Source organism: Pipistrellus hanaki, assembly GCF_964339955.1.
Source record: "Pipistrellus hanaki genome assembly, chromosome: 13".
Lineage (NCBI taxonomy): Eukaryota > Metazoa > Chordata > Mammalia > Chiroptera > Vespertilionidae > Pipistrellus > Pipistrellus hanaki.
Window position 1 is genome coordinate 40925395 of NC_140515.1, and position 12755 is coordinate 40938149.

Sequence of the window (12755 nt, forward strand, 5' to 3'; positions counted from 1 at the left end):
ATTGGTCATTTTGTATTGGTAATGCTAGACTTGTAATTCTTCTCTTGTTATCATTTAAGAGGCATCCGATGCACCTGCAAAAGTAAAACCCTGGGTACACTATTCCTGTGTGACCTCAGATAAGCCGCTTCACCTCCCAACAGTCTAGTCTCTCCAGCTGTAGACAAGATTTACAACTTGAGTTAGTAATGGGATTGACATCCCTCATCTGGATAAAATTTATGCAAGCGCCGACTATAATTATTATTTTAGCTGACAGATAAGAAGACTGTCACTTGTGTTTGAATGCTTTGTGAAGCAAAAGACACAAGGATGAAATTATGCCGATCATCCTTTTTGTTTTGCCTGCTTGTGGAGTTTGATTGAACTTGTCTGAATCCTATGATAAATATGCAACATAACAAAGGATTGAATGAGACACCATTTAATTACCTTGTGAAAATGTATATGTGTTCGTGGCAGGGGAAGAGAGTTGGTGTAATTAACACCCCAGAATTTAGGAAAATTGTGTCTAGCAGAAAAATGTGTACATGTTTGGCAAAAACTGAGTGATGGGTCAAGAACTCTTCAAGCTAAGAAGATTATATTAACAGATGCGTTCCCCATCTGCTCGCTGAATGCACAAAAATGGAAATCACATTTTCTTCCCTATCAACACAAGTTCCAGTTATACTCAGAGTTCATGATTCATACCACTCCAATAGGCAAGACTGAGAAGTGTAAAACCTGAATAATATAATATGAAAGGAAGCTATTTTCTCTGCGAAATGAAAGGTACTGTCAAAGACACATTCTGGTCTTCTTTATGAAACTCACACTCCTATTTCCAAAAGGCACATTGTAAACAGAACAGCGAATTGCTGTTTGCGCCTAATGCACACAGTCTCCCTCCTAAAAGCTGGTAGTGCAATGTTCCCGGGACAATAGGTCACCAGCGCCGCAGATGGATTCTTTACACCATGTACTAACACAATGTTTTCCAATCTCTCCCCGTTTGAAGTGGTGGGGACTCCCATAAGACACCGAGCTCATGGGAAATTACCTGCTAGAGTTACAGAGACCCTTACTTCTGTGTCTTGCAGTGCTATTTAGGGGAGACTGGCAAAAGTTAACTTCAAAGAAAAATAACAGAAACTCATACTAAGAAATTAACCAAGCAAGTTATTATTCATTAAATTATTCCCGTGTCAACAAAGATAGATAGATGGCAGGGTATGTGCAGAGCCTTGGGCTGTTTATAAAGAACAATGAAGACCAGTCAGACCTGCCCCCAGCCCAGATCCACATTGGTCCTTATTCAATTCTAATCAACACCAAACTGCACTTTCGTCCTTTATCTAGAATTCTCACTTCATCTGAATGCAATTACTCAAACCTTGGATTATAAATACAAGAACTTAATCACATTCTTCAAAGGTTTTGGTTATTGCTATTACTATAGGGTGTCCCAAAAAATGTATGCACACATTTTGAATAATTATAAAAGTGTTTATTAATATACATTTCATTTTCAAAATTGAGCTATCAGCTGTCATAAGTGAGTATACATTTTGGGGGGACACCCTGTATTTACTACTTCAAAGATCCATGCAACGCAATGCTAAAACTTGGGGACTGTTTCTTGTAATATATTTATGCTAAAGTGTTAACAGGACGGGTTTACTTCCCCGTGCTGAGGCTAAAGAAGAGTTGTACAGATAACTGCCTTTGATTTTCTTTGATCAAATTATTCCTAGGTTAGCATTTCCTACCAGGACAAAGCTTTCAACTAAACTTAGCACCTGTGTTACCTTATCAAATTAAGACACCTGGAATTCTGACATAATACCAATTATATGGGGACTACACTTTATCACCCATTATATTATTTCATTCTCGACAAAGCCCTCATGGAAATATGACTCATAGAAGGGTGAGAGGTAAATCACATCAATGGAGTACATTAAACACAAAAGGAGAAAACCAGATATTCTGGAACCATAGCAACAATGACTATTTCTAAGCCAATGGAAGTTCTGAGGAACCTGCTGGCAGTTTAGTGATTCCCTTCTTAGAGGCAGGGAACGATCGGTGTGTGAGTTATTATGGACAGATGATAAGTCTGTGGTCACACGGGTGCTTCTAGTCATGACAGGAGGTGGTGGTCAATAAGAGCAAGTGCACTGCCTGAAAAACCTGCTACATGCCTAACGATTTGTATGGTTAAGTGCATGATGCTGGGAGAACAGACAAGAATCCTTAGGTACTCGAAAGTGTTGGATAGAAAACTGAACCTCTTGGAAGCACAGATGGTGTTTTCGTCACTTCTAACAGTTGGGACATTGGAAGGGATAGAGACATCTTGGATGTGAACACTTGGCTATGCAGATGGTGATGGTGAACTGGTTTGGCCAACAGTTCCAGGCTGATTGATTCTTATCCAAAGAAGAATGAGAAGGTGGAAGAGAAGAAAGAGGAAGTGGAAAAAATAGATTTTTTAAAATGCAACTTAATACACAAGTATGAGAACAGTGCGTTATGTTCTAGTTTCTTTATCTATTATCTTTATAAATAATTATTGTAGAAGACCTAAATAGCCATTCAGGACAGCAAATAAGGATGCAAAAGGTTTTCCAAATTTGCAACTGGTAAAAATAATTCTGACAATTAATTGAATTTGTTTATTGATACTCATATTGCAGTCATGAGATACTAAGAATCAATTAATAGGGTGGGAAATTCCAGGGAATTTAAATTATCCATGAAAATCAAGTTTATGTGGGACCAAGTGTCAAAGCAGTAAAATAAATGAAGTCTAGCAGAAGTTTTGGTCAAAGGAGATCTATGTCCCCAATTATGAAAGAAACACAATAAAAGGGATTCTTCTTAACAGTGGGAAAGCCACCTGCTCCTAAAATCTAGAGGATACTCAAGGATTTGGGTTGGGAAATTTATATTAAAAAACTTAATAGTCAAAATACATATTCTTAATATATTTACTTGAAAGAAAGGATCAATGACAGATATCCCAATATAATTTTATAGTAGTCAGCTTTCCCCTAGGACTGTGGTCGGCAAACTGCAGCTTGCGAGCCACACACGGCTCTTTGGTCCCTTGAGTGTGGCTCTTCCAAAAAATACCACAGCCTGGGCGAGTCTATTTTGAAGAAGTGGTGTTAGAAGTTTAAAATTTTTGGCTCTCAAAAGAAATTTCAGTCATTGTACTGTTGATATTTGTCTCTATTGACTAATGAGTTTGTCAACCACTGCCCTAGGATAAAATCATGAGATAAACTAAGTACAAAATCAAAGGCCATATGAGAACCAGGTATTCAAAGTCGCAGAAATAGAATTAATTTATGCATTTGAGAGTTACTGGGTGCATGACTAGGCATTGCTCAGCATCCAGGAGATCTGAGATAAGTAACAATTTATCCTCAAAAAACTCATAGCCTCATTAGGGACACATAGTCCTATATGATGCTCAAATTGCTCTGTATCAATGAGTTGCCAGGAAAAAGCTCTGCAAAGAAGATGCGGGATTAAAAGTTTGGAGAGAGAGCCCTAACTGGTTTGGCTCAATGGACAGAGCGCCAGCCTGTGGACTGAAGGGTCCCATGTTGGATTCTGGTCAAGGGCACATGTGTGTGTTGTGGGCTTGATCCCCAGTGGGGTACATGCAGGAGGCAACCAATAAATGGTTCTCTATCATTATTGATGTTTCTATCTCTCTTTCCCTCTCCCTTCTCTGAAATCAATAAAGATATATTAAAAAAAAAAAAAAAAGTTTGGAGAGAGAGAAAAAACTTACCCAACAGAAATGGACCGAAAGCACCCAGAGAGAACAACACATGCAATAACAGGGAGCTGAGACTCCCACTGTAGTCATTTCTGATGGAAAAATGTAGGAAATGGGCCCCTAAAAAATGAGGTGGGGCTTGTGAAGGGCCTTATTATATCTGCTAAAAAATTGTACTTTCTAATATGAGTGTCAGAAAACATTTATAGATTTAAGGAACTGTTAAGTGGGAAAACTTTGGTTCATTTGATCTGAAGGATGTTTGTGTATGTGTGTTTTTAATTATATTTTTACTGGTTTTAGAGAGAAAGGAAGAGGGTGAGGGATAGAAGCATCAATGATGAGAGAATCATTGACTGGCTGCCTCCTGCACATCCCACACTGGGGATCGAGCCCACAACTGGGCACAGGCCCTGACCAAGAATAGAATCTTGACTTCCTGGTTCATTCAACCAGCTATACCAGTAGTTTCAGTGTACAAGTTGCTTTTGTTTTTAATGAACTAACTCCACATTACCATGGCTTTAAGTTGTATTCTGAAGACATTTCTCCTTGAGTGGATGGAGCCTTGTTCACAAAGTAGCCTCAACAGCCTTTTTTTAGCAAACGTGTATCTTCTGACTGTGCTGTGAAAAAGCAGTTCGCCTCCCCAGCACACATACAAGTAGAGATGCTGCCTTCTTGGTTTTCTATATTTGATTATGACCAAGGTTTTTCCTGTTTCAGAATGAATTTTTTTAGCAAGCCTGGCTGGAAGCAGTCAACAAAAGTACAATGAAACTTCACAGCAATTCCCGGTGGCAGTATGTTGTCACCTTGAGTGTCACTGGAGTCTCCACCTCCAGGAGATGCCATCTCTCCTGTGACAGCTGGCTTTGTCCTGGGAAGGGAGAGAATCCTTAGCTATCAGGGATTCGTTTCCTCGTGTAACTTTAATAAGGGCAGGGGTGGGTCCCCAGTGACACGGCAACAGGAATCTTCACTAACGTAAATGATCGTTACCCCCTAGAGCTAAAGAAAGCTCCGTTTCCTTGGGTTCTTGGCTTCTTTTAGTGCAAGCTAAAATAGCAATTTTGTTTTCTGAAAATGTTAATGCTTATTTACATTCCGGGAGCCAGTTAAGACTCTGGATTCCCATTCAACGTTCATGGCCTCAAAGTTGTGGCAAAGGCACAAGAAAAGTTAGATGTCAAGAACATGGCCATGCAAAGGTATATCAACCATAGGGAAATATCTGGGCATTTTAGACGCTTGAAATATAGTTCATCAAAAATCTATCTAGTTCAGTCAGTGTGGCTCAGTGGTTGAGCATCAACCTATGAACCAAGGAGTCACCAGTTCGATTTCCAGTCAGGACACATGCACAGGTTGTGGGGCTTAATCCCCTGTAGGAGATGTGCAGGAGGCAGCTAATAGATAATGTTTCTCTCTTGTCAATGTTTCTCTCTATTCCTTGCCCTTCCTCTCTCTCTCTCAAGATCAATAAAAGCATATTTAAAAAAAAAAAAAAAAAGGAAAAAAACCTATTGTTTGGTTTAAGATTTTTCTTTATTACAAACCCCTTTTGTTGTTGTTGCATTCATATAATTTGCTGTGAAGAGCTCTTACTGTTCAGATGCCTAGGGTTTTTTTGTTTTGTTTTGTTTTTTTAAATATATTTTATTGATTTTTTTTATAAAGAGAGGAAGGGAGAGAGATAGAGAGTTAGAAACATCGATGAGAGAGAGAGTCATCGATAAGCTGCCTCTTGCACACCCCCTCCTGGGGATATGCCTGCAACCAAGGTATATGCCCTTGACCGGAATCGAACCCGGGACCCTTCAGTCCCCAAGCCGACGCTCTATCCATTGAGCCAAACCGGTTTCGACAGATGCCTAGGGTTTTTAGAGATGACACTATTTACTTACTTGATGTTGAATTAACATTTCTAGCAGCTTTTATACATGGGCTACTTTTTTGTATCATCTATGCTCTTCACAAATTCTCACCACATTGTCTTTTTCCATGTATAATGTACTATTAACAGAAAGAGCACCAAACTTACATGTCTTGAATTGTAAACCAAAGACTGTCACTCAACCAATAAAGGACCTTAAAAATGACAATTAACCTCTGGATCTTAGTGTCCCCATCTCACAAGTGGGATAATAATAATATACCCCTATCAACTATTTTAGATCTGATAGAGAAAATGTACCTGAAAGCAGGTTGTATTATAAATTTACTCAAACATTTATTAAACAACATAATCATTGATGTATCTAAAATGCAAATTGTTCTTCAAGGACTGTGTCTTTATTCAATCTACATAAAAGGCTGATCAAAAGTATTTGGGGGGGGGGGGGTCCTGAGCTTATACAGCCCCAGTGAATGTGGTACAGGAATTAAACTTAGCCTGCAGGAAAGAATGGTTATTATGTCCCTTCCAACATCTCATTGTCAGTCTTTTCCTCTGAAATATTGATAGAAAAGCTAATCAATTCAGGATAGAACCCAAGGGTGCAAGTCTACAGTGCTGAGATCCAGACACTGATTTAAGACTAGTCCATACACTTTAGGATTGAGACTTGGCCAGGTATGAAATGCTCCACCTGCAGTGGACATTTCAAAACACATAGAATTGTTCTCACATTCACTGTCTCACTTCTTAACTGTGAGGTTGAGAGGTATCTCTTTGTTGCCAGAAGTTTTAGATCCACTGAAAAGCCTGGACAAGTATTCCATTGGGTCCCTCAAGTTCCATGCCAGCAGCAAGGCAGAAATAGTTTTGGCCTGGCAATTTCAAGGCAGGTGTTGCCAGTGGGTTGCCTGAACCATGGAAGATCCTCCTTCTGGCCTTTTTTTAAATGCCTGCTTTGAGAGGCACTACCTCCTGATGGGCCTGCCAGGGAGAATTAGTTTCAGAATCCATTCAGAGGAAGTGGACTGAATTAAGTTACTGGATAAACTAGGAATGTCTACTTAAAAAGTCTGCCCAAAACAATCTTGGTTTTGGCATCGTTGAAATTGAACTGCTCATTTGCTTTATTTTGTTTTCCGATGGTATTCATCCATTGGGTCCAGTTGCTTATATTGGAGTTTTGTGGTTCGTGATAGTGAAATCAACTCAGAGAGAAAATACTTTATAAAAGGTGTCAATGTTATGAATCTAACCACAGGCTAGAAAAAATATATATACCCATGCCCTGCTTTCTGAAATACAGGTCCTCCACATTGTGGAATATAAACTCTCCAGGATTTAAAATCCAATTCAAACTTCTGGTGGTCTTCATGCTTAAAAAACGTCATGTGGTTGTTAGAAAAATAACAGTGAATTTTATTATTGCTTTTTTAAGTGTAAAATGAATAATGAAGACTCTTCAGTGGTTCTTAATTGTTCAAAAATCATGTGTCCTTTCGAACTCTTCGTAAAAGCTGATGTCTAACCTGGAAAAGTGAATGTAAGCCCATACCACACAATTTGGGTTGTAATTTCACGAGGTTCTGGGCTCACAGATGGATCCCAGCACACACACAGTGGTTATCTGTACTCACCTACCTTGAAGGTCTATTTCTTTCTCACATTTTGCAGCTTTCCCTTTTTCCACAGACTTGCTCCCTGGCACATCTGGTTGGGTTCTTGCTCACCGCCCACATCACTGAAGGCGGTTTGTCACTGGATCTATCATGATCTTGATCAGAAAGGACCCAAGGGAGCACTCATTCACAGTCCGCTCTGGAAGGTGATGTGCAGAGTGCTGTACATGCAATGCCCCTCACTCAACATGTTGTGAGGTCTCTGAGGAAATTAGTGTGAACCTCTGTGCACCCAGTAACTCAGAGAAGGTACAAGATACTATCAGTATCTAAGAGATACAGGTACAGTTGGGTGGGGCTCAGTGGTGGAGCATCAGCCCATTGAGACAGGAGGTCACGGTTCGATTCCTGGCCAGGGCACATGCCCAGGTTGCAGGCTCAACTCCCAGTCGGGGGTGTGCAAGAGGCAGCTGATGAATCATTCTCTCTAATGTTTCTCTCTCTCTCTCTCTCCCTGCCTCTCCCTGAAATCAATAAAAAAACATTTTTTTAAAAAATAAGAGATACAGGAGATGATGGGCCCACATTTCAAATGTTTTTCAAGAACCTCAGAAACATGGATCAAGGATGCCAGGCTATGTCTCTCTAAGCTCCCTCAGAATGAGGACGGCTTTAGGTCAGGTTCTCAGTTTCCCCTTCAGCCTTTGGACTTGACTGGCATGGAGGCCGAGCAGCCTCTCAGACCTTCTTACTAGAGATCTCACTTCCCTGCCTCACTGCTCTGAAATCACTGCCATGCACTTCTCACTGTTGCCTTTGCTTTGCTTTATCCAAACAGGTAACAACGCTGGCTCAGGAGGTCTCCCAGTTAGGGAAGGACATGAGGAGTGTGATGCAACTTCTAGAAAACATTATGCCACCCCGGCAGCCGGCGCGGTTTTGCTCTCTGCACACCGTCTCTGCGCACCCCTCCAGGGACGGCTTCCAGAGCAGGATGGCCTGGAGTGCTCGCCAACCCTGCCTGCACTTGCAAGCAGGCGGGGCTGCCTCCACCCAAGCACAACTTTGTCACGCGAATGTCACCTCGGACATCTGGAGTGTGGATCCCTCCTCTGTGGAGACCAGCCCCCAGCGAACTGGAGCTCCGGAGCCAAACCCTGCAGGCAGTGACCTCGATCCTTCTTCTCCAAACCTTGATTTTCCACCCGCCCGCTACCCGGTGGTCCAGGAAGGTCATTTGCAATTTCTAAGGTGCGTCTCGCCGCAGTCTGATTCGACGCTGACGCCTCTGCAGTCCATTTCGGCGACTCTCTCGTCCTCTGTCTGCTCCTCCTCTGAAACGTCCCTGCACCTGGTTCTCCCAAGCAGGTCGGAAGTGGGCAGCTTCGGCCAGGGGGCTGTGAGCTCCTTCAGCCTGGAGAACCTGCCAGGGTCTTGGGACCGGGAAGGACTGACACCCATCTCTACCAAACCCTTGGAGAACTTTCCACTGCAAGTCGTCACAAGCACAGCCGCCGCCGACGTGAAAGATAACAAAGCCATCAACGTATGACCTTAGTGCACGGGAGGCAGCTGCCAACTTCCAACCCGCCAGTGCATGGCTGCTTTGGCTGCCTTTTGTGCCTCTGGCAGACGTGAGGACCGAGCAGAGCAGGGAGTCCTGCGGGAGAGAGCCAGCCGAGGGGCCAGGGCAAGGCACAGGCGCCACCTATAGCCGCTTTCTAGATCCTAGACACACAAGAGGATCACTTTTCCTGGACAGGTATTAGCTTACCGGTCTGTTTGACGGACTTTGGTAAAAATGCAAAGGCCCTGAGCAGCTAGAAGTCCCGGACAAAGAATGTGTGGACTCGTCTTGTCCCAGGTGACTTTTGTGAAGGCCAAGCAAAGGTTCCTCCCGAGCGTCTGTCTGTCATCCTTGAACAATATCCGTAGCACTGTTGGCCTGCAGCGGCGCGCAGCTCCTGCTGACCTGTGTTCCTTTTTTGTGAAGGCAAAGGGACAAACATCACTGCATGTCATCTCCTAGACAATCAGTCAAGTAGAGCTGTTGGCCAGCGGTTAGCGATTGCACGTTATTTGCCATGTAAATGATGATGTCTTTATTTATCAAAACAAAAGAGAGAGCCTATTTTTATATCCTTGGTATGAAATATGTATTTAATCTATTTAAACTATTTATAAAGAAATGAATGTTTTCATTTTGGTATATAAAAAAAAAAAGCTTGCCACTTTAACAAGAAATGCACTACTGCTATGTATAGTAGATCGAAAATTATTTATGATTAAGAGGATGCCGTTTCAAAAGGCACCCCTCGCCCCCTTTTATCTGCATGCAGTTTGCCACAGATGTATCCTCACGCTTCTGGATGATGAGAGAAAAGCGAGGTCAGACCTTCTCATTAGAGATCTCATTTCCCCGGCTCACTGCTCTGAGATCACTACCATGCACCTGGTGAAATGAAATGAAAGCGTGGACTCGGTGTCAAGTTCACAAGCTCCAGCCCATGGTAGGGGCTCCACCTACTCTGCTGACTAGAGGCTGCTCCTGGTGCCAGCATAAATGCCCCTTCTCTAGGCATCACACTGGGTTGTGCAGGAACCCAAAGGCAGTCTGTAGGATATGAAATCACAACGACATTGGGCCGTTTTGGCCTCAAAATGAGGGAGAAGACCTTGGGTGTCTCCCTGTGCTGTCCCTTCAGGAGAGGTTGCAGGCTAGTGCAAATTCCAAAATTGAGCCAAGACTTCTGATTTGTGATTTGTGAGGGAAATGCCAACTTGCATGGGATCAGCACTTTAATTTTTTTTTAAAGCCCTCAACAATGCTCTAAGTGAAGTGGAGCAGGTGTTTTCCTTCTCATTTAGAGAGAGAGAGAAAGAAAGTCCCAGAGATTACACAGCAAGGAGGCTGGAGAAAGTCTGGAACGTATAATGCTCCCTGCACCCTCCCTCCTCCCACCACCACCACCTCCCCTACACCTCAACCAGCACGCAAATTCAGGTGCTGGCTTGGTAAGGATTTAAACGCCTTCTTTTAAATTTTATTTTATGTTTAAGAACATTTAGGACCCAATCGTCCCAGACGTTCTTAGAAAACCTATTGAATTCACATTCTGGGGTCCCCCTGATCTTATTTCCCACCATAGAGAATCAGCAATCCGAGAATTGTGTCATTAAAAACATCTAAACAAGCAAGACTTCTGATGTGTGAATCTTATAACCTAAAATAGGCTAGAATAACAGAAAGAAAAGAAAATGTGGAAACAGAACATGTATATGAGGCAGGTCACTCAAAAATCAATGCTTTCTACTCTCCCACTTCCATATTGAATCTCTCCCTACTTAAGTGAATGGGAAAACTGAGGCAAAGGGAACAGTCTAATGCAAACTCATTAGTCAACAGAGCAAACTCATTAGTCAACAGAGCCAAATATCAACAGTACAACGATTGATTTTTTTTTTTTTTTGAGAGCCAAATTTTTTAAACTTAAACTTCTAACACCACTTCTTTAAAATAGACTCTCCCAGGCCATGGTATTTTGTGGAAGAGCCACACTCAAGGGGCCAAGGGGCCACATGTGGATTGAGAGCCGTAGTTTAATTAGACCATGGGTCTAATATAATCATTCATATTCCCTATTTTGCTCCCTGACCTATGTCATCATTTGAAGTACCATTCAGAAAGAATTCACTAGTGTTGGATGGTAAAATAGCCTCCTGGAAAACCAGCACTACAATAATGCTACTAATAATGATTGACATTCTGTTTTTTGAATACTGACAGCATACCAAATGTTTAGGAACTAACATGCTTCCACATATACTCATCAAACAATGCTAAAAGCTACTTGTTATGATTCATCTTTATTTTGTAAATGAATAATTGGCTCAGGGATTTTGTTTAACTTGCCCCATCACATTGTTTTAAGTGATAGACCCAACACCCGCATGGCCATTCTGGGTACTCCTCCTTCCTCATTCTTGCTGACTTTTAAAATTAATTTCTTCTGAAATCTGCAAATAAAATATTTGCTTTATTTTATTTTTTTTAAGTAAGCATACAAACGGGGTAAATTAGTGCAGCTCTGATGATTTGGGGGAGACCAGTGAGATACCTAGAAACATGCCCACATTTTTCCAGCCCGTCACCTTCGCTGTATCTATTCCACACAACTGATGTTAGCGGGTGTAAGAACCAGCTCCCTACCCCAGGTCCATCTGTAACGGGATGAGAATGAGCGAGCCCCTGGGAGAAGAAAGGGTTCCCACATTTTTCTTACAGGAGGGTTCATGCCTCATCTGAATCAGCCATGCCTCCTCTTCCTTGGTCTTTCCTCTCATCATTATTCTGATAAACAGGACTCTCCCTTATCGTAGGCAGCTTAGAATGACATGTTTTGGGTTTCTGTTTGTTTTTGCATGTTGTGATATTATTCTAGGAAATGAGAATCCCAAGCTGTTCTAGATGTTTGGTTTTCTAACCAATGTTGCTATGCAAGGCCCTTGTCTTCTGATCAGGGATGCTTTTCTGGAGCCCTGTGCTCTCGTTTTCCTCATCTACCTGTGCTCAGCTGAAGGAGCCAGGCAGAGGAAAGAGAAGCACTTAGTGTATTTTTTTGGTCAAGTATATTTTCTTAAAAATAATATGGGGGACTAAAGTCTTCTGTGTAGTTCTAATTAAGAGTACCAGACTAACATTATATAAGACTTTATTTTAATTCAACATAGGAAGAAGTTTCTGGCAATTAAAGCTACTTATAAATGAAGTGGATTGCCTTGAGCGTTGGTATAAAATAACAAGGTATCCTTTCAGAGATGAATAACTCTTTGAGAGGAATATTGTTTTCCAGAATACCTGCTTCAGAATCACATGGGTACTTGTTTAAATTATGGGAAATCTGGCAACAGCCTAGCCCCTTTGGGTGGGGCCTGGGTCTCTCCCATGTACCACATTCCTGGGGTGACTCAGATACACTAAAGATTAGGAAATGTTGGTCTACAATCTGTAGTAGGACAAGACTGAGTCCTAGCTAATTTATACATAAATGGACTAGCATCTACATTCTATTAAAGACATCCCTGGGCCTATAATTATATTAGTAGTTAGGCGGGGTTAACCCCCGTATCAGTAGTCTCAAGCTCTAGTTTGAATAACGTATTTCCAGGGGATCTTAATGAAGTAGAGATTTCAGGGTCCTGACCTCCATGATGTGAGCTGGGTTCTGATATGGATGTTACCGGAAACAAACCCCAGAAACACTGTCCTAAGTGGTGTAATTATCCCTTCGATAATGTAATCATCCCTTAGTTGGTTCTGTGGGAGGTGGGCCCACTAGAATCAAACCAATTCAAACTGACAATTGTGTGCAATTCTATTTCTTTACAGTTGCTAACACATCAATGATTTTTTTCATAAAAATTATTGATCACTTTCTCCAAGAAACCTTCCAACATTTAT

The 12755-nt window shown here is 41.7% G+C and overlaps 1 protein-coding gene across 1 annotated transcript in view; it reads left to right on the forward strand.

Annotated features, from left to right (window-relative positions):
- The window catches only part of KCNH8 (potassium voltage-gated channel subfamily H member 8), a gene marked incomplete at its 5' end in the record, with an annotated part of 269106 nt that extends 260015 nt beyond the window's left edge, over positions 1 to 9091 (forward strand). The window contains one exon of the mRNA XM_084903270.1: positions 8133 to 9091. Coding sequence (XP_084759396.1) covers positions 8133 to 8846 — 714 coding nt within the window. The 3' untranslated portion in view covers positions 8847 to 9091. The remainder of the gene's footprint in view (positions 1 to 8132) is intronic.
- Positions 9092 to 12755: the final 3664 nt, after the last annotated feature.